The sequence below is a fragment of the Xiphophorus maculatus genome, chromosome 1 (genome assembly GCF_002775205.1).
Source record: "Xiphophorus maculatus strain JP 163 A chromosome 1, X_maculatus-5.0-male, whole genome shotgun sequence".
Classification (NCBI taxonomy): domain Eukaryota; kingdom Metazoa; phylum Chordata; class Actinopteri; order Cyprinodontiformes; family Poeciliidae; genus Xiphophorus; species Xiphophorus maculatus.
The window spans coordinates 18,421,317-18,448,862 of record NC_036443.1 but is presented as its reverse complement, the minus strand read 5'-3'; the positions used below and the strand labels follow the sequence as shown (position 1 = coordinate 18,448,862).

Genomic DNA, 27,546 nt, shown 5'->3' with positions numbered 1-27,546 from the left:
GAAGTTCTGATTGCTTTTTGAGTCCCTCATCGCTGAGTGGCTTTCAGCCCATGTCAGTATTGGACATGCTTCACTGTGAATAGTGAAACTTTTTTATTAGCTTTAGACAGCGTCTTCACAAGGTCTTTGGATTTTGCTCTGGGGTTAATTTGCCCATTTTGGACCAAAACAGATTTCTGTCATTGTTTAACTTGTGCTATTCTTTATGTGTGGCAACATCTGATTTTGAAGACATTAGTCCATACATCTCTGACATATTCTTTTACTCATTGTGGCAACATTTTTCAAATAGAATCTTTGTTACTCTAACTGACTTAAACAAGAGAAACTTGGCCTGGTTTAATTTCAGTAAGTGAGAAAACAAATTGACTTTTTATTCTGTGTATGTGCATCTGTGGTTTCAACTCTATGAGTTATTTGGGGCAAAAAGATGAATGCCTTTTGATTACATGAGATATATTTTTGTTGGTAAAACAACACTGTGAGGATGTGGGTTTTTGTGTTTATTAGTTCATTTAGTCCCTGTGCTGTCTTGTCTAGCTCCTGATTGGCCCCAGCTGTCTCTTGTTCCCCTGATTATCCTGTGCGTTAACCTCACCTGTGTCTTCTGCTCCCAGCTTCTCATAGTTAGCCTATTTCATGTTATAGTTCCTGTGATGGACTGGAGACTTGTCCAGGGTGTACCCCACCTCTTGCCCAAAATTTCTCGCTGGAGAGAGGTACCAGCACCCCTCCCAGCCCCACTAGGGTCAAAGGTGTAAGAAAATGGATGGATGGATGGATGGATGGATGAATGAATGTCGTAATTCATGTCATAGTTCTGTCGTTGGTCGTCATTGTACGTCTTCCTGAGTTTGGTGATTTAGTTTGATTCCTGACCTGCATTTCACGGTGTTGTGAACCTTGTGCACATCATTAAACTAATTCCTTCACCTAACTCTGAGTCTCACAGTGCTTAAATCCTCATCAATGAACTACACTTCATGACTGAAGATAAAATTCTTTATTCCAAATCTTTATTCACATTTGTGATGTCTTAAGTAAAAAAATTTAAAAAATTAGCAATGTCCTATTGACATGATCATGCTTATATGTTTTGCAATTAATTCATAATTTCTTTTTTTAATAAAAATTTTCCCACCATTCTACGTAAGATTTCATATTTCAGCCACCAACATCAACACTTTACAGCTATTTCTTTTAAATCTTGGTGCAACAGTTATTTTGAATATACTTATATAACCATTATTTTACCAGGAAGTCCCTTGGGATAATATGTCTTTTTCGAAAGACACCTGGCCAAGAGACACACTGGCTTATAGCACCAACAATTGAGTGAAATCTAGTCATCCAATATCTAGGGACACAAGACAGCGTATTAGATCTTTATGTCAGAGCGGAACAAAGCTAGACTTTCTTAAATAATTAATTAACTGTGAAAGCAGTTTAAGAATCTGGCAGAGTGCAGAGGCTGAAACGTGGCATTTATAAAGACAATGAAGACGACTAAAGACACATAGGTGGTCTTGCAAACAAGACAGCAAAGACCGTAATCAGGCAAAACAAGGAAGGGTTAAGTTCTGCCGTTGCTTTTCCAAGCAGTGGCAGAACTATTACTACAAAACCCTATTAGTAAGGTGTTGTAACCTTTTGTCCTGAGAACTGACATAATTCTTTGCAGCATAGATTCATGAAATTGTTGAAAATATGCTTCAAATGTTTTGTTTCATGTTGACATGATAGAATCCTGCAGTTGCATCAAACTTTTGATTCTACATTCATGATGTGAATCCCCTGTTTCACCACTTTCTAAAGGTGCCCAGTTGGACTCTGGAGGCCGAACAGTGAATTCATTTATCTGTTCAGGAAACCAGCTTGAAATTATATGAACATTGAGAAATGGCACGTTATCCTGCTGGAAGCAGCCATCTGAAAATGGGTTTACTGTGGTCATAAAGGAATGGACATGGTCAACAACAACACTCAGGTAGGTAGAAGTGTTTCAATTATACTTGTTGTTCATAAAGCTGACTGACAGTGGTGGCACCATTGTAGTCTGTTACTATTTGTAGTCCACCTGCTGTAAGATCCTTCAGAGATGGCAATCTGCATGATCTGTTTGTAATTAGTGGATATTTGAGGAGCTGTTGACCTTCTAACATCTCAAACCAATCTGCCCTATTTTGCACATTAGCTTATTTGGAGTAGCAGCCCACCTGATACCATCATCCATGTAACTTCTGAAGTTCAGTTTGAACTTCAAGTCATCTTGGCTATGTGACATTGCATATGTGCATGTAGTTGCTTCAATGTGACTGGCTGATTTGCTATTAGTATTGAGAATTGAGCAGGTGAACCTAATAAAAAATGGAAATTTAGTGTATATGAGGTGTGAGCATCAAGAGTGATGAGTCTATGTTAATGCATAGCTCTTGAAATAATATGACTTACCAAATAATCCAAATAAAAAGTCTTTTGTCACTGCAATTTTGCATTTACTATGCGATTATCAATTCAATAGACGGTGCAGCTCTGTTTCACCACTTAAGTTACATTCAGAAATTAGCTGTGGCACAGGAATGTCTAAATAACAAAGAGGAAAGTTTATTTCTTTAAATTATGGCTAAACTACCGTGTGATGAAACTTCAAACTGGATCTCAAATACACAGATCAGTTGATGAGCTAAAAGCTCCATGAGGACAAAACAAACTATTCTGAGATTTTCCTTAGAGCTTTAAAATTGAAATCTTGTTTTGTGTGTGAGTTTACTGTGGTATGTAACAGTCAAACAATGATTCTACAGATTAGTATTTGCTTTGTCTTTGAAAAGAATATTTTTTTTTTCTTTGTATTTTTACACATGAGTACTGATGTTGTAGATGGAATGTGTTTAGTTTCTGCCCACTCTGCAAATAGGTGCTTCTTCCTGCTACCCGTGTTGCGGTGTGATGATTCTGAACAAGGTGTATTAAATGTGAGAGGTTTGTAGTCATTTTACAAGGATGTTTATATATATATATATATATTTTTTTTTTTCTGATTTATCTTTTTAATTGTTTCCTGTTTTGAGACTTGAAATGCTTGTTTTCTGGCCTTAAATCAAAACACTTCAGATGTAATCACAGTGTGGGTGAGACTTTGTTGCTGGTATCTGCAGATCTGCAATGTTCAGGGAAATTATTAAGAAGTACAACAACAGATTACTGAACTCAGCTCTCAGTCAGAATGTTTAATTCTGTTAAAGTTGTGTAGATACACAGAAAGGGCACCAGAGCCCTTTTACTTTGAGAAAGACAGAAAGAATGAAGGAAATTTTCAAAGCCACAATGTTTGCTAATTATTTATAACAAACATAAAATTAGCACCATTCAAATTTTTTTAGTAGCATGACATACTTATAATCTCTGAGGGAAAATTTGAACTTATGTGTTAATTGGTAAAGAAGAGTGGGCAAATACAAAGTCAGAAGAGAACAGAGGTGTGTGTAACCTCCACAGATTAACACTGTTGCTTGATTTGCGTGTCTGTACCATGGCAACAGCTGTGCTGATACATTGACATGCAGTATCAGTATTGCAAGCAAAAATAACCGGAGAACTTATGTGCTAAAAGAGATTTTAAAGTTCAGTTTTCATGCTGCACTTAGGAGTTGTACTCTATAATAAGTTGCTCTTTACTTGAATATTTTTTTTTTATGATACAATGGCCTTTAGAGGGATTTTCATGCAAATTCTTTCTTAGTTATTCATAACATGCATTAGCAGAGATAAGTGAATGACACCCATGACTCTTCACACTGTGGTTACGACACACAGACCGGTTCCCATGTAGTTCACTGTAAAATTCATTTGTGCCCGGTTTTCCCCCTGTCTGTCTTCCCGCTAGTCACTGTCTGCGTTCCCCAGACTAGGTTGAAGGATGACTTCAAAACTTTGCAGTTTTGACCCCTGAACACGACCTCTAGAATATGGTATAATCCTGTCCTACTTATTGACAAATCCTATTTTTATTGGAAAGAAGAGGCTCAGAATGGAAGTACTCAATGACCTTTAGATAGGACATGACCTACAATCTTTTCATGACTCACAGCCCAAATTAAAACTGCAAAAATCGATCACGACAAAGAATACAAATCCATTTTTTACTAAAGCGAATGCGACATTATGATAGCATAATTTTATTCTCCTTTGCCTTAAAATTAATATGTCATGTTCTCTAAAAATATAAAGAAAACTGATCACAAATGTGTCTGTAACTGTAGTGATTAGTTCATTGAATAATTTAATTAGGTACATTTCTATTTAAAATTATGTCAAGAATCACTTGAGCTTACAGGAATAGCTTTTTAACTGCATTTTTGTTGAAATTTTGACAGCAGGTAATAGCTTGCCTTCAGTGGGTGATTCTCTTGCTGTCTTCATTTAGCATAAAGACATATTATTTGGCCTTGGAGGCTGAAGCTAATGGTTAGTGTAGACGGGACAAAGTGGTGTCCTTTGTAGTAAAATAACCCATCTCAAAAAACCTGAGCTGTTTATAGAAACACCATTTTAAAACCCTGATCAGAGTTACACTGGCAATGATTACACAAGGAATTGAGGAAGGAGTTGATGCACCACCACTAATTTTATTATACAAAACACGACCATGATCCTTGACTCTGTGTGATTTTGTTTTTGTTATTTCTTCTTTCTTCTCCTGAGGAATAAATCTCCTCTTTGGATCGGGTTAGCCTGCTGTCAGCAGTCACACCCTTAAGTGATTGATTTATTACCTGTTGGATTCAGACCTCTTCACCCAGTGTCTTATTGTTTTATTGGTTAGAGCTCTCAAGCATTTTTCACGTTATGTCCCCGTTTAAATTTAAGTAATGAATAAACTCCTGTGTAAAGCTAGATGTTTTGGGACTCACATTGAGGTACCTCAGTGCTCAACTCCTGCTTCATGGAATCCAGTCATCTCCAGAATATCTACCTGGAAAGTTACCTTTGGCAGAGGAGCTGCTGTAACTTATCTGGTTTTCAAGCAACTTCCCTGCAAGAAAAAGAACAAGTGAATAAAATGCTCAACTCCCAAAACAGATATTTTCTTCCCTGGTCTACATCATTATTGACCCACCTTAACAAATGCTACCAACAGGATTCCAGTGCCAGTGTTTTTACCCAGAGCATGCAACACTCCAGAGCCACAACACTTCAGGAAACAAATAAGACTTGTATCCATACACTTACCTGCAAAATCTGAGCCAAATTAACCCCCATGACTCTCTTCTACAGAAAACTGCCGATCGCAATTACTGGAAGCCAAGACTTGTCAGATAACATTAAAATAAATCACTAAACTATTTTCTGCAACCGAGTTAATCGGAATATAACAATCATCTACTCAGCATTAAATAAGTGTTTGATATTAAAGGGGAGTGGTGTAAAAAACAAAACTATTATAGGACAGTTTGACAGATTTTATACTTTTAAACTTTTGTGGTTGCAAATGGTTGTGTGTTCTAAGAAAGTGTTTCACACAAAAAAATCAATGTTGATTCTCCTGTCTCCATTTCCCTTGAAAATAATAATCAATTCTGGGTAAATATGTCTCCCAATGTAAACCTGACAACACTTTAACGGCTCATAAAATAGCTTTTGAAGATGGTAGAAAGATGCTGTGGTCTTTGCCCCTTATGGACTAGGTATTAGCTTTAGCTTTCAGGAATAACTAACCTGGATTCATACAAAATAAAGATTGGTAGAAAGTTATCTGCTACAGATAGATTAATAATTGCTCTTAGCTTGTTCATTTTTCTTCTTTTAGCAGGTAATGTATGCAGCCGCTCAGCATCATAAAATCAAAAATCACAGGGGGGTCACACCAGTCATGGTTTATGATGATTACAGGCCAAATTTAGGTGATTACATTTAATTCTTTAAGGTTCACACAAAATTATCTTTAAAACTATCATTAAGCTATGATTCTACCTCACTAGGTCAGTCTTTTTGATAACTTCATATTTGCAAATTTTGCCTTTGTGAACTTTTGATCAGGAACTCTTGCACCTTTTGCCAGAAGACAGATTCAGTTCTATGTTTGCCTTAGTTGCAGATAACCTGCTTTACTCTTCTCTAATCATACTGGGAAGACAAAAGGTATGAATAAATATGTTTTAATAGCTCAGTAGTTAAAAAGTGGTTAAAGGTCTAAATGCTTTGTAATTTAAATGAAAATTACAACTCACATATCGTTCCTCCAGTCAACACACACTCTTCAAATATGCATCTGTTAACAGCTCCTGTAATGTGCTGACTGCAAGTTGAGAGATTGCTTCTGAAGAATAATGATGATGAAAATCACATAAAAGCAGGCACACAATGATAAATTAGGATTTTAAATTGAAGACGACATATGACAGCTGAATGAAAAATGACTGCAATGAATGATCTGCATTTAGTCAAAGAGGCATTAGTATTTGAATAGAACTTCTGAACAGCAGTAGTGGATAGCAAGCATAGTGATATTTAAATCAATAACTCAAGAGAAGTTTCATCTTAATAAAAAAGTGTGTAAACTGAAAAAAACTTTCATTCATTGTCATTGAACTGAAGCAGAACAATGTAATTTGGAGTTGCATCCTGAATTTTGCTGGGCTGCTTCAGTCAACAAAGGCTTTCATTTCATGTCATTTTTCACTCCTCTTGGCTTGGTCAGTTATTGATCACCTAAGCAACTGATAGGAATTTGTTGAAGTCAGATGAAAAAAAATTATAATGAACAATGATTTATGAACTACCTAAGCAAAAATTTAATACACTTATCCAGTCCTTGCCTAGGTTTGACATTTCAAAACGTCCTTTGAGAGATCACACTTAACGAGACTTAACGATGAAAATCTAAAGTGTATTGGAAGTGAATCAAGGAGTGTGCATAGTCATGCTAAACACAGAGTGTTAGATTTAGAGACTCAATATCAGAGACAAGGAACAAAGAAGGTTTCAGAGATTTTAATCTTTAAAATCTAGGAGTGAGAAACTTCAGAGAATCAATCCTTGTTTTAGATACACAACCATCAATTGTGCCGAGGCATCTTTCACAAAGATCTAGTGGGGAACAAAAGTGCACCCCGTTCATGCACTGTTGTTCTTAACATCTTTCTCAGATAATTGATCAGTTAAGATCTGTCAGCATTTTCTACCATGCTGAAGATCCAGGTGTAAGTTAAACCAGCATGGTAATACTAAGAATCCCAAACTGAACCTGAAGTTACTTCTATCAACCACTAGTTCTGTTTTGAAGCTCAGATCCCAGTTCTTTAGTTGATAATCACCTCTGTTTGTGTCAGCATGTAGTTTAAACAAACTTAATCTTTAACTATCAACAGATTTGAGCAGCCAAATGGAAGTTGACAGCAATTATAATTGAGTTTTGCAGAACTAAAACCAGGTGCTCATTCGATTATTAAAACAATTCCTTCACTTATCCATACTTTTACTTTTTCAATATATCTATGAAGATCTTGACAACCTTAAAGATATTTATATATTTGATAAAAAGCCTGTACTTGTGAAAAAAGATCTGGATGTTTAAATTTGTAGCTGAAATGATAACTCTTAACAGGGAAAATAAACTCACTTTCTAAAATTCACATAACATTGAATTTTATGTGAATCTGTTTGCAGAGCAACTTTTCTGTCATGACCATGATGTCAAGGAGACCGTTTCACTCATTAGCTACATTTTGTAAAGAACTTGAGTTGAGATTTTTCTTTGAGTGCTTTGAGCATAAAGTACATCATCTAATTCAACACATTCTCACAATTTAATGAACAAACAGTGCTGTGAAGATAATTCTTGTGAAGAAACAGGATACAGCTCAGACATTGTTTTACTCCCCCAACTGTTTTTGCCAACTTGCCAACTGCTATGTTTCAACTGGGGATCTGTAAATTGAAATGTGGGTGTAAACTCATACCCAGGGGGTCTTGATATATTTCCGCTTTCCAAATATATTCAGTGGAAAAATCACCCTTGTTTTTGATTTTCACAATGGCTTTGCTGTCTTTAGGGTGTTCACTCATCTGTGTGCACTGGTTGGATGCTTTCAGTTCCACTTTATTGTTTCTCTGTCCCATTTTCCTTGCGGGTAATCGCCATCATTCTGCCTTCAATTCTATGCTTCTGACAGTTTCAGTTATGGGATTTGTCTCATCCCTCACTAGTCTTCTCCTATTTGTTACAGCCTCAAATGATTTTTACAACATCCATATCTCCCTCAACTCCTCTCTGCAATATTGCCCCATTGCCCTAGGTTCCATTCATATGACAGCAAGGCTTAAGTTGTCACTGGTGTCCTCTCCGATGATTACCCTCAATTCCACAATTCAGCACCGGGTTGACAGGCACTTTATGACTTTCAGCCTCTCTTTGTGCCACTTTTCTCCTCTTGAACAAATCAGCATGAGCATGGGTTCTTCTCTTCTCTTGAGCCCTGCCTCACTGCTCCACCTCACACTTATTCAAAGTGTCTCTCTCTAGACTTCATCCTCTCAAACTGTTAATCCAGCCATGCCCTTTGCACTGCTGACACTGCAGAGGGAGGAAGAGGGTGCATGAGGGGATGTGGTCAACAATCACACAAGATGGAAAATAAAGTATTTAAAGTTGTAGTTTCCAAATGTTTTCTGTATCAAACTAGCAAAGTGAGAGCAGAAGAGTATATGCATTACTGTCAGTTAAGGAGTAAATAAAAGAACAAACACATCTCTGCTTATATGATGTTGTTAGTAATCCATCCCTTTTCCACACTGACAAAATCCTTACAGGGTCATGGGCAGGCTGGTCTCTATCTCCGGCATGGAGGTAGAAACCTTTGATGGATGTCAGTGGATAGTTATGGCAGGAGAAAACTTAAATAAGCAACTATGCACACAAACTCACTCCTAGGGCAATGTAGAGAGACCAATTACCCTAACATTCATGTTATTGGACAGTGGGAGGAAGCCAGAGTACCCAAAGAGAATCCATGCATGCAAGCTCAATGCAGAAAAGCCCCCCAGCCTAAATGTGACTAATCTGATTATTTGTTTTTAATCAGTTGACAGCACTAGTTGATTATAAAGACCAAGACAGGGCTGTAAATATTAGTTTCTTGGTTTGGGACCCTGAAAATCTGTGATGGTCATAAAGTTTCTCATTATGGTGTCGGTAATGAAACAAGTGCTGTAGATGACAGTATATCAATATATTTTTCAGTCTAACAGTGATGAAGTAGTAAAGAATATCATCTTGTACGTATGTATGCATGTATGTTAAATGTCATTATTGTGCTTTGCCTCACTCTGGCTGCCGAACAATAAACACGTGTAGCGCCCCCACTGCTTCTGTCATGATATAAAAGGAACAATATTTCCTTTTATCTCAATATATCCTTTCACTTTGTGTGAATTGTGTTAATGACCTCTACTTTCAAAAGCAAAAGTTAAATGGAATAGAGAAAAAAAAGTCTTATTTTTTTATAAGCATCAGTGTAAAAGCACATGCTTACAGGTCAGTGTTCATTGCAAGGTTCGCTTATTCTTTCACAGATGATTTGCTGAATTTTCACAGAACTCAATCTAGTCTGTTCTGCTCAGGTAAAGCTGGGAACAACCTTTTTAGGAACCACTTAAATAGGCAGACTGACTCCAACTGATAACTTACAGAGTTTTGAATCTGTAGATACAGATCATCTTAGAATACTATTTTGCACAAATCAGTTTTTCTTTTGTTGGTTTCTTTTCCCGTTTGTGGTAAGCATTAGTCCCCTTTGATTAAGCTGATGGATTGGCTTAAATTACAAGCATCACCTACGAAGATGATATCATGAAAATATGTCACATGTGATTGACAGTAGCTGCAAAAAACATGCTGAAGACTGAGGATGTTCCACTGAACGGTAATGTCATGATATAATTGCTTTTTATATGGATTTTCTGCTAAGGATTTTTAAGTAGGGTGGAATCAAGGCTTCATGACAGCAGAGTGGAAATGCAAACTATTCTTTTCACTTTGTTTTGCATATTTATAACTAATATTATAAATATGCAAAACACAACGCATTTGTTTCCAACTGACAATCCTATCTAACTGTATTTTACTAGCTAGCTGACTGCTTTGCTTTTGTCAACGGTAATAATGCATCTTTCTCAAGTGGTGCATGTCAGTATTTAAATATTGATCAGCCCCATTAAGTGGAAGCAGAAAAAACAGTATTACAAATTCTGAACAGCACTTCAAAGAATATAAAAAAGGCATGGCGAATTATAATCACAATATTTGCCATATTTTACAGAAATGCATGTGCATAGTTATTATTGTTATTGTTTGAGTAAATTGTAAAGAATGGCCTCCTTAATCTTGGCACTTTGTTATGTGCTAACTTAGACATCAGTAACCACTGGTCACAGGAGTCCATGTGCCTACACAGAACCAGCTAATAGTGCAGTGATTAATGTTTGGAAAGGTCCACTATGTTTGCACAGTGATAGTTATTACTTAACAGCCACAAGACCTATAAAAATATTTGTCTGGGGCGTTTAAATTTTTACAACCATTTGTATCTTTAAATGACGCCACAATGTGTGACCTTCGCACACATTAGGAGCTATAGCGCATTAAATATTATAATCCACTAAGCTAGGCTGCTACAAATTTCTTTCTTGAAAAACTCCATTGAGTTTTCCATCAAGTTTTCCATTGGTTATCATTAAGATAACCTATACAGCACAAATCTTCAGTGATACAGAATCTGAATGATAAATAAATGTTGCAGCAATAGTTGAGTTAAATGGTAGGTTAGGGTAGAGTTAATGGGAACGGGATTTGGCCTCTGTGATTTTGGTGTGCCAGCACAGGCAGTTCATGTGGATACAATGATTTGAGTGTAGATAAGAGTTTAGACAGCTCTATGTGTTTTACTTAGTGAAATAAGTTATTCAAATAATTGAAATTTTCAACAAGATTCTAATTTATGTTATATGGGTATTACCTGTGTTGCAGCTTTTACTAGATTTCTTGATGACTCACAAAAATATTGTGGATTTGTTAGTACCTTTGCCAAAACTCAGTTTGACTGGAAGTATAATTGTTTATGAATCATTTTAAAGTAATTTGCATGCTGGTATTCCTGTATATAAACTTGTAAGTATTTACTTAAGTGCCAACTTTTCGCATGTAATTTCACCTGCTGTCAAAATAGTACGGAGTAAAATTCATGAGGCTAATTTTCTACATGCTGATCATGTTTCCACATTATTAATACTTTTGGATGCTCTTCATTTTATTACAAAATAAGTGACGTCAATGTTCACATCTGAAACTTATCTCTCTGTACTCATGTGTTGGTGAACTTCTTTCTTGACTTCGTAAAGTTCCATCACGTCCCATTTGTTTTCTTTATAGTCACCAGACCTCCCCAAACATCAGAGGAAACACATTTAAAAACCTAAAAGGCAGATGTATGATAATATCACAAGATGCTATTTGTGAGATATTTGAAGAGTGGTGCCAGGATGGCCCAGAGTCTTAGAGTCTCACAGTCAGCTGTAGTTCAGAGGAAAACATATGCAGTCATGACGATAAGGCCAAAAACAGGATACACGCCATATTGGTTTTCTTTTACATAAACCCATTTGTGTCTGTTTCAGAGCTACATAAAAGCCACATAAAGTCATAATTGAAGATCCACATTATCTCTTGTCGTGTTTGAAGATTAGACCCACTCTGTGTGGAGTTTCTGATTTATCCAAAAGCTGCTCCTGTTTAACCCCCAGGTGATTGTCTCTTTTCCTTCAATATGTAAATACAGGTAAAATCATTGGATAAATAGAAAGGCTATGAATACATTTTCTCCAAAAATAATTTCAGGAAGATTACCTCAGCACCTTGTCTTGTTCACAATGAATTCTGTATTAGCAGTGGGTCATGTAGCAGGTCATGCTGGGTATGCAAATCCCTCACAGGTTTCTGAGCTGACACTGATGTTGGAGTGAAGGATGGCATTTAATTTTGTCCCCCTCTTCTTTTTTAGTTTGGTGGAACAATGACTTGTCAAGATGATAAAAACAGAATAGATCTAATAAGTATCCAATGTTAAGTATAACCAAGTGAGATATGTCACAACAAGATCTATCTATTGGTGTGACTATAAACTATGTAAACACTTTAAAGATTGTCATCCTCACTTTAAGTATGAAGTCTGCTAGTTCCATGTCCTGTATGTAGGACAACCCGTACCATATTCCAACCTGCAAACTTTGCTTGTGCCATGGTGCTTTAGGGGTGATGTGCAGAACAATTCTTCCTCCAAACATTCCTCCATACACAGCTGTTCAATCCCAACCCCTTGAGTTCCCTTCGCATTGTGCGTGTGGAAATGCTTTTGCGTTCACAATTAAACATACTCCTGAGTTCTGCTGTTGTTTTTCTTTGATTTGATTTTATCAAACGTTTAAGTAATTGCCGATCACGATCATTCAGGATTTTTTTCCGACCACATTTCTTCCTGGAAGACGATTGTTTAAGAAATGAGGAGTTACTTATTACATCAGCTGGGGTTAAATAACTTGTTGCCAGCTGAAAGATAATTGCCTATGCAGTACTTATCCAATAGGAGGCTTGTACCTATTTGCTTAGTTAAATCCAGGTGGCGACTTTTTTTTGGCCAGGCAGTGTATATTTACTTAGAAACATTTTGATGCATTCAAACCTCTTTTAACGGCTGTATGTTAGTTGTGACAAACAAATCAGATTAGTTTTCAGAAATCCTTGAACTTAATACTGTTGTAAATTTTTATTTACTGTAATTTCTTCTATTCTGTTTCTCATTTTTTCGCTCAAGATGGGAAATGCCTCCGAAATTTTTCAGTTCGTGTCCAGAATATCAAAAGATAATGACTTCGTCATGGGAACACTCTACACCATATTTGGTAACTTGATTAGACTCCTCACCTTTTAAAAACCATAACGAAGATTTGTTTATTAACAAACCTTTCCCTATTATTTTACCTCTCTGTCTTCCAGGTGTGTTGTCCGTACTGGGGAATGGGATCCTGCTGTTTGTGGCCTATAGAAAGAAATCCTCTCTGAAGCCAGCAGAGTTCTTTGTCGTCAATCTGGCCATCAGTGACTTGAGCATGACTATAACTCTGTTTCCACTGGCCATTCCCTCAGCCTACGCTCACATGTGAGTGACTTTTGAGGTGCTAACCAGGGATCTTTTTCAGTACGTTAAATCAGGCTGGAGTTAAGAAATTTGCATGTACTTATCAGTATCAACAGTATTTGTTTAAATAGATCAGCCGACCAAGCTTTTTAAAAAAGTATACAAATTTCAACCACTTAAACCTAACCCTAACCCTGAGCTCTTGGATTTGGGAACCCCATTTTGTTTCATTCATTTCAAAACCAGTGATTATGTGTATTTGGGATCGTTGTTCTACTGAAACACAAAAAGAAGGAACGGAAAAAAAGCATGAAAGAACAGGGTTAGAAAATGGAAGGAAACAGTGAAAAACAATGTAAACTGACGAGCTAAAATACAGAGGAAATGGTGAATGTGAATAACCACACAGAAGAACTCTCCATCCATTATCTTTACGCACTTATCCTTGCTGGGTCTCGGGGGGGCTGGAGCCTATCTCCATCGGTCATTGGGCAGGCAAACCCTGGACAGGTTGCCACACACCAGAATAACAAATTACTGTAGAGGCAGAAGGGGAAAAAGCTGAAGGACAGTGCAGGTAGTGAGAGCCAGGTGACAAGGACCAGTTTTGAAGGGGAGAAAAAAGGCCAGCTGAAGTAAGGTTATTATATAACAGAGAACTTGAACTGGGACCACAGAAGTAAAAATCAAACTTTTGCCAGAGTACAAAACTCAAAGCAATGCGTGAAAATAAATAAACTAATACAAAGAAATTAACTAATAAGACAGGATTTTAAAAAGTTAAACAACTGATCAAAACAGAATCCAAATGAAAAAACAACTCTAACACCAATGAGTCATAATTATTTGACCCTTAGTATCTCTCCATTTTTCCATCTATTCATGTACCTATTAATCCATTGTCAGAGTTGGTGGTTTTGGAGCTTAAACAGACATTTTCCATGTGTGATTATCACAATTCAAACAGCCTGATTCCCACAGTTCAGAGGTCGAAGCTTTCTCTTGCATCCATAGGCATTAATAGAATTAGCTTAATTTCATAAACTGCAGAAAAAAATTGTAGATTCAAACTTTTTCAGTAAATGAAAATCTTCATTGATATTATCCAGTACTGGAAAGTACTTAAATTTTTACTCATTTCTTGATAACAGTTTATGCTTTATAGTCACTGTCCAGTCGGTGTAAAATGAAATTACACTCAGTTACAAAGTCTAAACCTATTGAATTAAGCATTTTACTTAACATAACTGTTTTTGCCAAAGAGACACAAGGACCAAAATAATACAAAAAAACTAGTTGGCATTCAAGTAGAGCAACAGTGTATCTCCATCTTTTAAGGTGACTATCATCCCTATTCTTTGAAAAACACTGTCCAGCATGTTTTTCTCCAACAAACCATAATTGAAACAACTGAAGTTTTCCAGGATTAAATGCACTGAAGAAGAAGACATTTAAAACAAGAAGTGCAGTTTGCCTCAACGGTCAGTGAAAGACAGTGTTTTGCAAATTGATCAAATTAAATTAATTTGCCATAATTAATTTATTTTGAATTGCAGTTGCAATTCAACAGTAAGACCAAAACCAGCTGCCAACGTACTCCAAGAGCCTTTTAAGTGGTTTAAACTGCTAGCCACAAGACCTGTTTGATAGAATGGCACCAACTTATAGATTCACAACACAGTTGTGTTTAGCATAAAAAAAACTAAAACCGTCACAAGAATTGCAATTTTTATTATCCATATGTTTCCCACTTCAGCTGGTGACCTTCTCCAATATCTTCATCTGATCCTCTGAGGATCTTTGGATGTAAGGCGTCAAAGCAACCAGTGTTCAGTCAAAGTGTGTCGTTTTCTGCCTGCCGTCACTTGTGACCAGTAGAATGGCATTACATTTATTGCCTCTCTCTTGTTGTCTAAAAATGTTTCCAGAGAGAGTTTTCACATAAATATTTGTTTAACCAAGATGTTATTCAGTGACATATGCTCTTTTCTGCTTTTCTTTCTTTTCAGGTGGTTATTTAACCTGACAACCTGCACTGTCTATGCCTTTTGTGGTGTTTTGTTTGGCCTGTGCAGTCTGTCCAATCTCACGGTGCTCTCTTGTGTTTGTTGGCTCAAGGTCTGCTGTCCAAACTATGGTAATCAAAGCACTTTTTATACTGTTTATTATTATTCCATGCAAAAACCAACCATAATCACAGAAACACAATATAAAGTGTGATCATCAGTTTGTTTTAAAGATGGAAATGATCGAATAGAACACATAAAATTGACAGACATTAGAAGTTTTTATTATAATTTTGGGCAAAAAATATGTCATGTAAAATTATTATTATTGCTTTGCACTTTGAGCCAAACTTCGCTTATCCTTATCATATGGTAAATGTTGCTGCAAGAGGACAAGGTCTTCTGTTTTCAGTCTGAAGTGCCAAGAAGTCCAGGGACAGCTCAGCTCATTTGCTTTCTTGGGTTTTCTGTCTTTAATCTTCCTCTTGACAATACTTTACAATCTCTGTTTGGGGTTTAGGTGAGACGTGTTTCGAGCACAGTAACACCATGATTTTATTTCCAGTCAGCTTTCCATTAATTTGGTAAGATGGAGCACTCTGTGAACAGTTTTGTTTTCAATGTTCTTTGTGGCTTTTCCTCCTGTTGGAGGGTGTCAATGACTGCAACATAGCTGCCAAATCAGAAGTTTCCCCTATTGTGTTCCCCATAGCATTTCAATATTACACATCCCTTTTATTAGTTGCATATATTTGTTTATTTCACAAGAGATACACATTAATATGTGCATTACAAGTCTATGTGAGTTTCATTTTAACTAAAATATTTTGAATAAAATAGGTTAACTTATTGACAATATGTATTGACAGATACTATTACATGGAACATCATGCAAAATTCATAATGGAAGACTCTGACCTGACGGGGATATGAACCCATGACATTTTTGCTATGAACCAACAGAGACTCACAGCCTCTGTTTTTATATGTAAAAAAATACATATAAAAAGTTTGTTGCATAAATTAATATTGTTTTCTAGACAACAAAGGGCACAGTGTTAATAGTTTGCATAAAATATAATTATAATAGTGTGACCTGAAATACTTTGCCTTCAGACCTTCAGTGTTGTTTCTTTGGCTTTATCTTTTATGCAAAAAAAGATCCAGAATATAAAATTCCTATAACAACGTTTTCACTGTTTGTTGGAATAAAACTTGGATTGTTTAGTTCGCATAGACATGCTGTGACGGTAAATTATCCAAGTAGTGGATTTTCCAAATGCACAATTCATCCATTTGCCCCTTTAATTATTCAGCTTTTATTTGCATGATTACATCTTTCTGAGTCTGATCTTTCAGCAGCACAAACAGTTGACATATTTTTGTAATACTCTGTAGGGACTTCCAAGGACACTTCCAAAGGCTATCCATGTTTCTATGTCAGGTTTTCCAAGAGACTAACTCAGAGTCATTTTTTATGACTCATCAGTTTTTTTCCAAATTGCTCATTATACCTTTCCACCAGCATTTCAGGTTTATTTGAGGAGCTGCGATGGTTTGTTACGGCAAGCCTTTATTCACTAATCATGATGGCCACTTGAAACATGGATAATCAATTAACCTAAACTGTGTATAATCTAATTTCACTTACTAAAGTATATGAAGTATGTAAACAAATTGCATTTATTTAAACACTGTCATTCATACTTTTGTGAATGACAGGAATTTGGCAGGAATATTTGATCCTGAATAAGATCCAGCTAGATTGTCTCCAGCCATAACTTAGTTTAAAAGTAATTGAATAAAACCACTTCTCTGTCTCAGGCTCTTGTCATTGTATTGTCCAACTCTCTATAATGCTGCTTTATAATTCCCATCTCTCTAATCTAATATAGCTAAAAGGTCTGTTTTTCCTTTCTGTCAAAGAGTAGAGAACAGAAAGAGTTTCTAACATTCTGTAAAATAGCTGTGATAACTCAGAGTAGATTTTTATGGGCCAGGTCTGTTAATAATAAAGCAGAGTTCATGCACAAGAATCCAAAACTCCATCTAAACTTGGAGGATATTTTTATTGTGCTTGGAGTCACTCTGTCAGGAGAATAGTTGTCTCGCAACTGGAAGGTTGTAGGTTTGATCCCAACTTCCTCCCATCACATCAAGGCACTTAGCCCCAAATTGCCAACTGCTTTGTGCATTGGTGTATAAATGTGAATGTGGCTCTAGTATAAGTCAGTCAGTATGTAAGTAAGCACTATATGGTCCATTTATTAGGATCCATTTAACATGAAAGGTCTAACAATATAGCCATCCTGGATTAAAGTAACATTTGGTAAAAACTGAGAATCCAACTTTTTTTTTTTTTTTTTAAACTTGTGTTTTACACGATTAATTAATCAGTGTCGAATAACTAATTCCAGGTTTGACTAGTCCATGTATTGTTTCTTTGGTTAGTATTAAATTCTAAGGCATCATAATATTTTGTTGTAGTAGTAATAAAATGACTATAAAAACTGTTTGTAAAAAATCCTTAATATTTGTGCAAATACATCTGTCAGAGCCAACAGTATAAGCTGCACAATAAAAGTTATTGCTAAATAAAAACAACTTATCCTTTACTAAACGGAATACTTCAATACACCAAACATATTAAGTTGTGTGATTGCACCACTAAATAGTACATAATAATGTTCATTAATATTTCCAAATATACTATTGTTATTGCTTGAAGCCCATATTCAATTAAAGTTTATTAGGTATCAACTAATAAATTATTAATATCACAATATTTACATATCCTAATAATAGTAAATGAGATAATGATTGTCAATTCCTGTCTTAATGCTATAAAGCATAGAAAATGCTAAATTGTTATCTTTTCAGACACACACACACACACACACAAATCATTAATCTCAGGCTGTGCTATTTAAAATCTCTGTTCTGTAAATGAATAGGTCCAGTTTTAACCACTAAATGTTCCAGTTTTAGTTTCTGCTTATCACACCAGATGTTGTGTTATTCTGGTGATGCTTATAAATTGTTAGACTTTGATGCCTAAAAATTGTCACTGCTTGTCTGTTATTCTGTCCCTTTTTTATATTCCTGCTGGGGTCCCAAAAATCTACCAGGTAAATTGAGTGGCAGCAGCTCTTTCGCTGTTTATGTAACCGAGTCCTGGTGTTGAGTCTGACATGCAGTCTTTAGTAGCTGACTCCATGCTACTTAAGCAACTCACCTATATCCAGGGGGACATAATAACACCTTGCACTTTTTGCAGCAGGGCAGCGCTTTTTTGGGACATGCTGTACTTCATGATAAATTATATCATCGCATTTCAACAGGCCAGCTATGCTTGGAACCAGGGCAGAAAAATCTTTGATGGACACAATTAAATAGAAGTTCCTAATTTATTATTCAATATATTTGTTAAATTGGGGAATCTAATTAAAATTTCAATTGTACATATAAATGTCTTTTTTAATTTGTTGCTGCTGTTTCAAAAAACTAAAAAAAAACATCTGATTGCTTAACCTGCACCAAAACTCAGCCAAAGACTAATCACCTTTCAATAAAGTTTGTCATTTCTTTAGATAAACCAGCTTGATTCATGTTTCTCAGGTGAAAATCATGGTATTTTTTTCTTTATGCCAAAGTGATGGAGGTTGGCTACAGTTAAAATGGTCTGTTGTCCTATGTGCCTGTATCACAACAAGTCATTTCCTCCTATTCACTACTGCAAGGACAATTAGGAAGAAAAATAAAATATAGGTACATTAGGTTTCTTTTTTTATTTAGCTGCAGACCTTTTTCAAAAACATTAATCTTGATCATAGTTTGAGGGCCCAATATGTTTAGTGGCTTTAACCAGTGGTGGTTCAGTGATGCAACTCTTCCTACAGGTAATCACTGTGTTTAAAGTTCACATTATTGATGAGCAACCATTTTTAAACAATAAAAGTAGATTAGTTATAAATCTGCAATTTATTAAGGATTCTTGACTTAGAGTAGGTTTCTCAGTTAAAGGTTTAAATACAGCAACCCTAAATGCCTATCTGTTTATTAAGGATGGTTTATTCATATCAATCAATCAATCAACTGATTGATTGATACTTATACTTTAAACTGCAACAAGGCAGTTTAAAGTGCTTTACATCACAAAAACACAAAAATACAAAGTCATAAAAGACACCAACAGTCAACAATTGAGAAAGCCAGTAAACATTTTACATTTTGTCAAGTGCCATCATCAGATATGGTGGTCAATGTTTCATTTATTATGTCTCAAAAGAACTCTAAACAAGTGGGTTTTTAGTCTAGATTCAAAGGAACTCAGTGTTTCAGCTGTTTTGCAGTTTCCTGGAAGTTTGATCCAGATTTGTGGTGCATAGAACCTGAATTCTGCTTCTCCATGTTTGTGTCTGTGGATGCAGAGCAGACCAGAACCAAAAGACATGTGGGGTCTGGAAGGTTGATACAGCAGCAGCAGATCTTTTATGTATTGTGGTGCTAAGCCTTCAGTGATTTATAAACTAACAACAGAATTTTAAAGTTTATTCTCTGAACTACAGGGAGCCAGTGTAGGGACTTTAAAACTGGGGCAATGTGGTCTATCTTCCTGGGGAATAATTTGATTGCTATGTGGTCTTTTGATTAGCTTTTGATTAGGCTAATATTTTTAATATTAGAAAGCTAAATTGGATCAAAGCAATCCAAGCACATGTCTGTATTTCAGTGGTTTTATGATACTGGCCCTCCACCCAAAACATTATAACTAACTGAGATAGAGATGTTTCTGTTCATATTCCTCACACATTTATGCCAGTCTGTTTGCACCACAGGGGTTCGCTGAAGAGGGAAATTTTGAACATAATTTATTAGTTTGCATTATCAGTGCTTGACAGACACTAGATATCGCTTGACAAAATATAATTACTGCAGCAAAAACCTGCATTGGTTTGAGAAGATACAAAAATCTAGAGACACAGACCTAACTGCAATGATGCAACAGAATGTAAGTTTTTAGATCTCATATTGTGAACAATTTGTTGTTGTCAAAACAGATTCAATTTCACCTCGTCTTTCTGCAACTCGACATAATTACAATAGAGTGAAATATGCTGTCTGCCCTCAATCAGGTTTAACTTTTGCTCACTATAATTGAAGTCTGTGTTTTCAAAGAGCTCCTCTTGCTTAGTTGCAGGTAAACACGGTCTATAACGAAGTGTGTAAAACACAAGAGACATCGAGCCTTATAAATAGTGTCTGAAGTGCAAATGAGCTCCAATTATTCCACTTTTATGAGACTTCAGGCCAAAGAACCCTGTGCCATCCTGCTGCCTCTAAGTTATGTTTAGTTAAAAATTTATAACACATCTTATTTAGGGTAATTTTGAAATAAATGACCTTCATGACAAAACCACAAAAACACACGCTTTAACACAAAATAATACTAAACAAATATACAGTATCTTCTCTTTAGCGCATTTCAGTGTAAAAAAAAAAATCAAGTATTTATTTAATTAACGCAAACATGGAAGATGTATTTTAAATAGAATGAACATAACAGGGCATTTATTTCTTTATTTTGCTCTTCCTTTGATACTTAACGTTTATTATTTGATTTACTTTATTATTTTAATTTCTTTTACTTATATGTACTTATTTGTTGCTATCTTTTTTGTAGTAGTAATTTTGATTTGTCATCTTGCCGATATTGGAGTCGATATGTTGATATGTGTAGATAAGAGGACAGCACTGCTGGATCTTTAGACAGAAAAAAACAAAGAAAAACTACAGCCTTCCACTAATTTTTATGTGTCCATTTCACATTTTTCTGCATAGGCTGTCAAAATGGCTAAATTAATTAAATGACTAAATAAAACATCACTGTTACAAATGCAGTCCAAATATGTTTTCATCCTATGACAATCCAGATGATTCTATCTTCAAACCAATAATTATCTGAGTTTGTCATAAGAGCTTCTTTCATCTCTCTAATATAATGTTTCGCCAAATATATATCTAAATGTTTATTGCAATGTTAATCTGAAAAAACAAAGACTACTGGCACTATCTAATAATTTTTACTTGCTAGCATTTCAATATTGCAATTAGAAGAATAAAAAAGATTGAGACATCATCGCTGAAAATGTTGGAGCAAAAATGTGTGGATTTTTCTCTGAACTGGTATTCAGTTCAGTTTGAAAAGAGATTAAGCCTTGATGTGTCACTTGGATAGTTGGAGTTTTGTTCTCTGGAGTAATGTTCCACCACAGATAAAAAGCTATCCATCTGTAAAGGCTATACCCTTTCCACAAGTCCACACAGCTCAGCGAGGGCCACTGGGTGTAATCGCCTCCCCCACCCTCAGCTTGAAGAGTAAGAGGGGTTGACATCCTGCTGAAGAGGCTGTGTGGTGCCAGATAAGACTGTCCGTGTTCTCCTTTTCATTGAATGTGCTCTGAAAAAGCCCTTGCCTAAATCAATTATAGCAGAATGCGGTGAGGGCTGTTGCAGTATTTCTTACAGAGCCTCTTACTCAAACTCGGGCACGAGCGCTGCAGCAAAAATTTTGCACAACTTCTCATATAACATTATGGAAAATTAGGTGCAAACGCTTAAAGTGGATACTGCAGAATCTGAGCATGTGGTTTCATGTTACCAAAAAATAGACCTTCATAAAAACTGTGTTGAAAATATCTTGCTTTGTTTGGCTCGTGTTCTGCCAGACTTAGAATTTCTCTATTTTACTGAATGCTTTGCAAGCTGAATAAACAGTACCATTACAAACAAACTACATCAGAAAAGCACTGGAAGAACTTGACTACTCCGTGATTATTGTTGGTTTTAATCACCCACTTAAAGTTTATAACTTCATCACTTCAAAAACCACATTTTGTAGCCCCAGTTTAAGGTCTTTGAACAGCTAAAACAAATATTAGACAATCAGTTGGATGTAGCTGTAATTATTGTGAATTGTTTGTACGTCTAGACTCTAGAGTATTTTAAAGAATACTTTAAACTTGTTCTTTTTACCTTCAAGTGATTTTCAAATCACATCTACCCACATTAGATAAACTCACATTTGTATATATCATTATTCACCACACATGTGATGCCATATGTGTGCTGAAAAACCTTTCAAAATTGAAAAAAATATACTTTAGTTGGAATAAAAATGTATTCGCCGTATCAAACTACCACTTGAATAAATGCTGTTTCACACTTTTACCACATTTTGTGTCTTTAATAGCCATTGATTTATCCGCCATCTCCCGTTACAGGTAACAAATTCTCATACTGCCATGCCTCCCTACTCGTCGCGGGCATCTGGTGCTACGCCGGAGTGTTTGCCGTGGGTCCACTGTCAGGTTGGGGAGAATATGGGGCTGAACCTTATGGGACTGCGTGCTGCATCAACTGGCACGCTCCCAACCACAGTTCTGCAGCGATGAGCTACATCATCTGTCTCTTCTTCTTCTGCTACATTGTTCCCTGTACTGTTATATTTCTGTCCTACATCTTCATCTTGGTGACAGTGCGAGGCTCTCGGCAGGCCGTGCAGCAGCACATGTCTCCTCAGAACAAGATCACCAATGCACACGCACTTATAGTTAAGGTAACTCCATAAGCTTACTTTTTTAGAAACACTTATTTTGTCTTAATTAGCTTTTTTTCCCATGAGGAATGTCTTTTAAGTATCATCATGTTTACTTTTCAGCTTTCCGTGGCAGTTTGCATTGGTTTCCTCACAGCTTGGAGTCCATATGCGGTTGTTTCCATGTGGGCAGCCTTTGGGAAAGCAACAGATGTACCACCAATGGCTTTTGCTTTGGCAGCCATTTTTGCCAAGTCCTCCACCCTTTACAATCCCATTGTCTATCTGGTCTTCAAGCCCAATTTCCGGAAGTCTCTGTGTCGGGATGTAGCTCACTGCAGAAGCACATTCTGCAGATGTTTTTGTCAACACAGCTCTGCACAGAAGGGAACTTGCAGGCAATCTCATCACATTGACGAGTGCAACTCTACAAGGTTGTCTAACGGACTGCCAGAGAACCACCGGACCTGCAGACATTGTCCTTGCACTGAAACAGTCTCCGGTGCCAAGGAAAATTTCACAGATTACAGTCCTCAACAGACTGCCAGAATACTGAAAGGATCTGTGCAAACCGAGGTCGCTGTCAGTCAGCTCTCCAATGAGCTGCAGAGTGACTTTCTTTAAAGAGAGAAAATTGCTGCCTCAAAGACAAAAGCTGCCAAAAGAAACCAGCAACAAAAAACTGCAAGACGTTGGATTAAAAAGAAAAAGGCTAATTGCAATTTCAGGAATAGTCACAGGCTCAAGACGTACTTACTGATGAAAAAGACTATTATTCAGTATTATTCTTGAGTTTGAAGCTTGTTCTATGCCTCAAATATTTAATACTGCCAATAGAAAAAAATTATATATAAAAAAAAATAAATCAAGATTTGATCATGCAGTTAGATGCAAATACAGTAAAATAAGCAAGCCAACCAGTTCAGATGATTTGTCAGGTCAAAGTTACAAGCATCAACTATTTTATTGCTCTGAACAATCAACATCTAGGAAACAAGACTGAAGAGTAAAAATGCAAAATCAATTTACGCTGGATTTAGAGGGAGGAACTGATACTGAAACTGACTACTCCCTAATCAACCCTTTATGTGTTTTTACAAGTACTGTACATTATGGGATATTTGTATTTATTAATGCATGCCTCAAACTGAAGGACAACAGGGTTGCTGCTCATATCTAAAAGTAAGTAAATATTGTGTCCCGATTGCTGTGGAAGAACGTTTTCGAAGCCTCAATTAATTTGCCTACAATTTGCCGAACTTGAGGTTCACCTTTTAAAAATAGGTTCATCAATTAAATAAATATTATAATTTGTGATATAAAATTAGATCCTCTGGCACCAAAGCCAGGAAAAATGCATAATGAATGGATTACCCAATTAGTTGTCTCATTCTAAAAAACAAAAAAAACAAAAGAAAATCACAAAAGTAATTAAACTAACAGGCTTGTGCAGATTTTATAAATGTTTTTTTTTTTGGTTTTCTTACATATTAGCACCTTTCCAACTGACAGAAGACAGATTCAAATGACAAAAGAAGTTTTGTACTAAAATAGGGTTAACTGTTGGTCAGACTGGGTCCATGATAGAGACAAGTTCAGGAGAAACAAAAGCACACCTAAAATATTTTTAGAATGGTGATTACAACCATTACAATTTACAATTTAGCAATTTACAACTGAGAGGCACACTTCGCAATAAGACTCATTCAACTCTGGGACCCAAACTAGTTTTCTTCATAATCCGTAAGATGACTGGACATCCTCATGCTGCTTGTGTGTTAAACATCTAAACAGAAGGCACATTCAAGCATCTGAACATTGTACTTAAGATGAACCAGGCTTGTGAAAATCCACAATTCTCTTCTTGATATTGTGCTTGCATTATTTCTTTTGAATTCGTCCTTATTCATGAAGTGAATGAAGTTGTTTGTTTGAGATGCTACCTCAAAATAAAATTACAATTGAACCCTCCAATTAACTCTGCCATTAGTCAGTTAGCAAATGAAAATAATTTTATCCATTCTAACTGAGCTAGAACGGGTTTTGCTGTTTAGTCTTCATCACTCACAAGATCAGCAAAAAATAAATAAATCCACATTCATAATGTGTAATTACTTTGAGAAAAAAAAATATTTCAGTTATTTTCTCTTGAGAAAAAAAAATTACATTCAAGAGGGCGCTGATTGATTTAATTAATACAAAACAGGAGAAAACGTCTATGCTTGTGCATGCATATGGATATATTGTCTTCACTGCTTCTCTTACCAACTATTAAAAAAAAAGTTGGTAACATGAGACATAAAAGGCTGACTCAGCAGATACCAACATTATCCGAATAAAAGTGCTCACTGAGCATGGCTGAGCACTGTCTGCCTAACAGGCAGTTTTGTTCTTTTCTCCTGGCAGCAAAGGTCATCAACGGAAGTCAAAAAAGACATGCCATGTACAAGATGAATTAGATCTGCTTGAGTGTGTGTTTTTGTTGACTGGCGTAGCTTCTGTGATATCTTTACTCATTATGCAGGGAAGGCTCTGGCTCTTTCTAGTTTTCACAAATTACCTGACAACAGAAGCAGCTCATATTTGATGTTTGCTGTTTCACATGATCACCTTATATTCTGCTTGAGGTGACATAACAATCAAGTGACATGTTGCAGATAATCTCGTGAAATGATCTCAACTCCCTAATGACTCAGTAAGAGGTGAAATCTAACAAATTCAACAATAAAATAAAATTAAAAAGAAAAAGAAAAAATCAGCAGTAAAAATACACCGCCCTCTGCCTGCTTTATATTTTTATTTTTATAGTTTTTACATTTAGCCATGGGTTTGCGAGAGGCCTGTTATTGAAGGGCTACTGTCTAGCTAAGGCTATGACTACACATAGCCTGGGGTACATACTCAACACATACATAGAAAATACAACAAACCTATCCCTAAGTTACTTTTTGAGAAATAAAGTGGAGAGCATGTTCAACCCACAGAAAAATGGTAGGGGGAAAAAAATCCTAAGAATCCAAGAAAACTGCTCTGTTTGTATTTGCCATCCCGTTTCCTATTAGTCCAAATTAACTCAGCTGGTTTAGTGCAAGTTGATGGTGTATAAGAAGGATTTTCATTACCGAGGTAAAGACCCATGCAAAAGGCTCTATAAGATTACTTACAGAGGTATTATTAAACTTAGAAATTTGCCAGTGACCACAGTCCATGACACTGAAGAGGAAACAATAAAACTTCAACATAAGCCAATCTTAACCAAGTGTTCCTCACTAGATTTCTGACAAAGAAGTCAAAAAACTAATCAGAAGAGTTCAAAATAATCAGGTGCTGAAGGGCAATCATGAAGAGCTTCAGAGAGATCTGGAATTAGCAAGTACAGTTTTTCTCTTTAAGTAATTCACTAAATCACAAAGATTTCTTTGCACAGTTACTGCACAAGACTCCCCCTCAAGAAAAAGTTTTTTTTTAAGCTGTTAAGGGTTTGCTCTAAACCTTTTATACAACCCGTGAAACAGTGGGTTAATCTAGCCTTGTTGGTTGAGAAAAAAATTAAAGTCTTTGAATGTAATTGTTTTTAATACCATGTTGGAAGGAGAAAACGCATAACACCTCACGCCAAAAACACCATACAAAAGGTGAAACTTGACGGGAGCATCATTTCCTTGGATTATTTCAATTTTACCACTTGATGTGATTGAATGATCTGGCTTTAAAAAGTACATATGTATATAAAACAATGATTCCAAAAACATAAAGACACAATAATTGGGTTAAGAGAACAAAATCAAGGTTGTTAAAATGTCCCAGTTAATCTCTTGCTTAAAGGGAGTGTATTATGCAAAATCAACTGTTTAGAGTTTTGTATGATGTCACAATGTCATTCCCTCATCAAACACATAACCAGACTGTTGCTCATTTATGCATGTCTAAGAAAACCTTGAATCTCGAGTGGCAGCCAATTGGCAGAGCCTTAACGCCTCCTCATGCAATGCGCTTGTTCTTTTAGTTCTTCCCCCAAAGCTCCACCCTGGAGTTTCAGTCCACAGCTGAGCTCCACGGCTCCACCAGACTAGCGACGGCAGAGAACAGCGAGCACCTGGTGGAACTGTGAGTCTGCTGAACTAATCACACAAACTACAATGTTCTTAAGTATGGCTGTAAACAGCATCAATGGACGGCATGGGGAAGCTTTCTTTGGATGACGTACTGAAAGGGGGGTTCTTAAAGGAACAGAGGCAAATTTCAAGGTGTCAGAATCGGCTTTGACATGAAGTCAAATTTCTGAAGTTGTTCTCAAATTATTTTTAATATATTCAGAATTTTTATAACAATTGAATGTAACTGATTGTGCCATAAAGTGGCTCTACGTGTCTGAAGAATATATAATACCCCCCATTTAAATTAAATTTGAAAATCTTGTGAAAGAACTGAATCAAGCAGTTTAGACATAGACACGTTTCTCTGAACCTGAAAGATTTGGAGACAGTTGGTTTTGAAAAATTGGTTGCATCACAATAATGCATGTTACTGGTTTCACCATAAAAAAACAGATCTCATCATGGTGTACTTTTCTAATTATAACAAAATAAGTAAGGTGTTTAATCCCAATTCTTTATATAACTCCACTTACTTTTTTGACTTTTTGATTTGTTTGTTTCTGAGTAACTTGGGTTGTGACTGATATATGGTCAATAGGAACATTAGAGACTGGGAAAAACAATGCATGAAATTCATCTTTCTGCAGGTGTTTGTC

General features: G+C 36.1%; 1 protein-coding gene across 2 annotated transcripts in view; it reads left to right on the top strand.

Moving 5' to 3' along the window:
* The window catches only part of LOC102218276 (opsin-5-like), a 58,211-nt gene extending 33,910 nt beyond the window's left edge, over positions 1–24,301 (top strand). Inside the window, exons 2-7 of one of the 2 annotated variants that reach the window (XM_023330969.1) lie at positions 1,816–1,987; positions 12,867–12,954; positions 13,049–13,211; positions 15,200–15,327; positions 22,480–22,814; positions 22,917–24,301. In XM_023330969.1, coding sequence (XP_023186737.1) covers positions 1,961–1,987; positions 12,867–12,954; positions 13,049–13,211; positions 15,200–15,327; positions 22,480–22,814; positions 22,917–23,417 — 1,242 coding nt within the window. In that variant the 5' untranslated portion in view covers positions 1,816–1,960 and the 3' untranslated portion in view covers positions 23,418–24,301. The remainder of the gene's footprint in view (positions 1–1,815; positions 1,988–12,866; positions 12,955–13,048; positions 13,212–15,199; positions 15,328–22,479; positions 22,815–22,916) is intronic. The other variant, XM_014469751.2, reaches the window with a different exon arrangement.
* Positions 24,302–27,546: the final 3,245 nt, after the last annotated feature.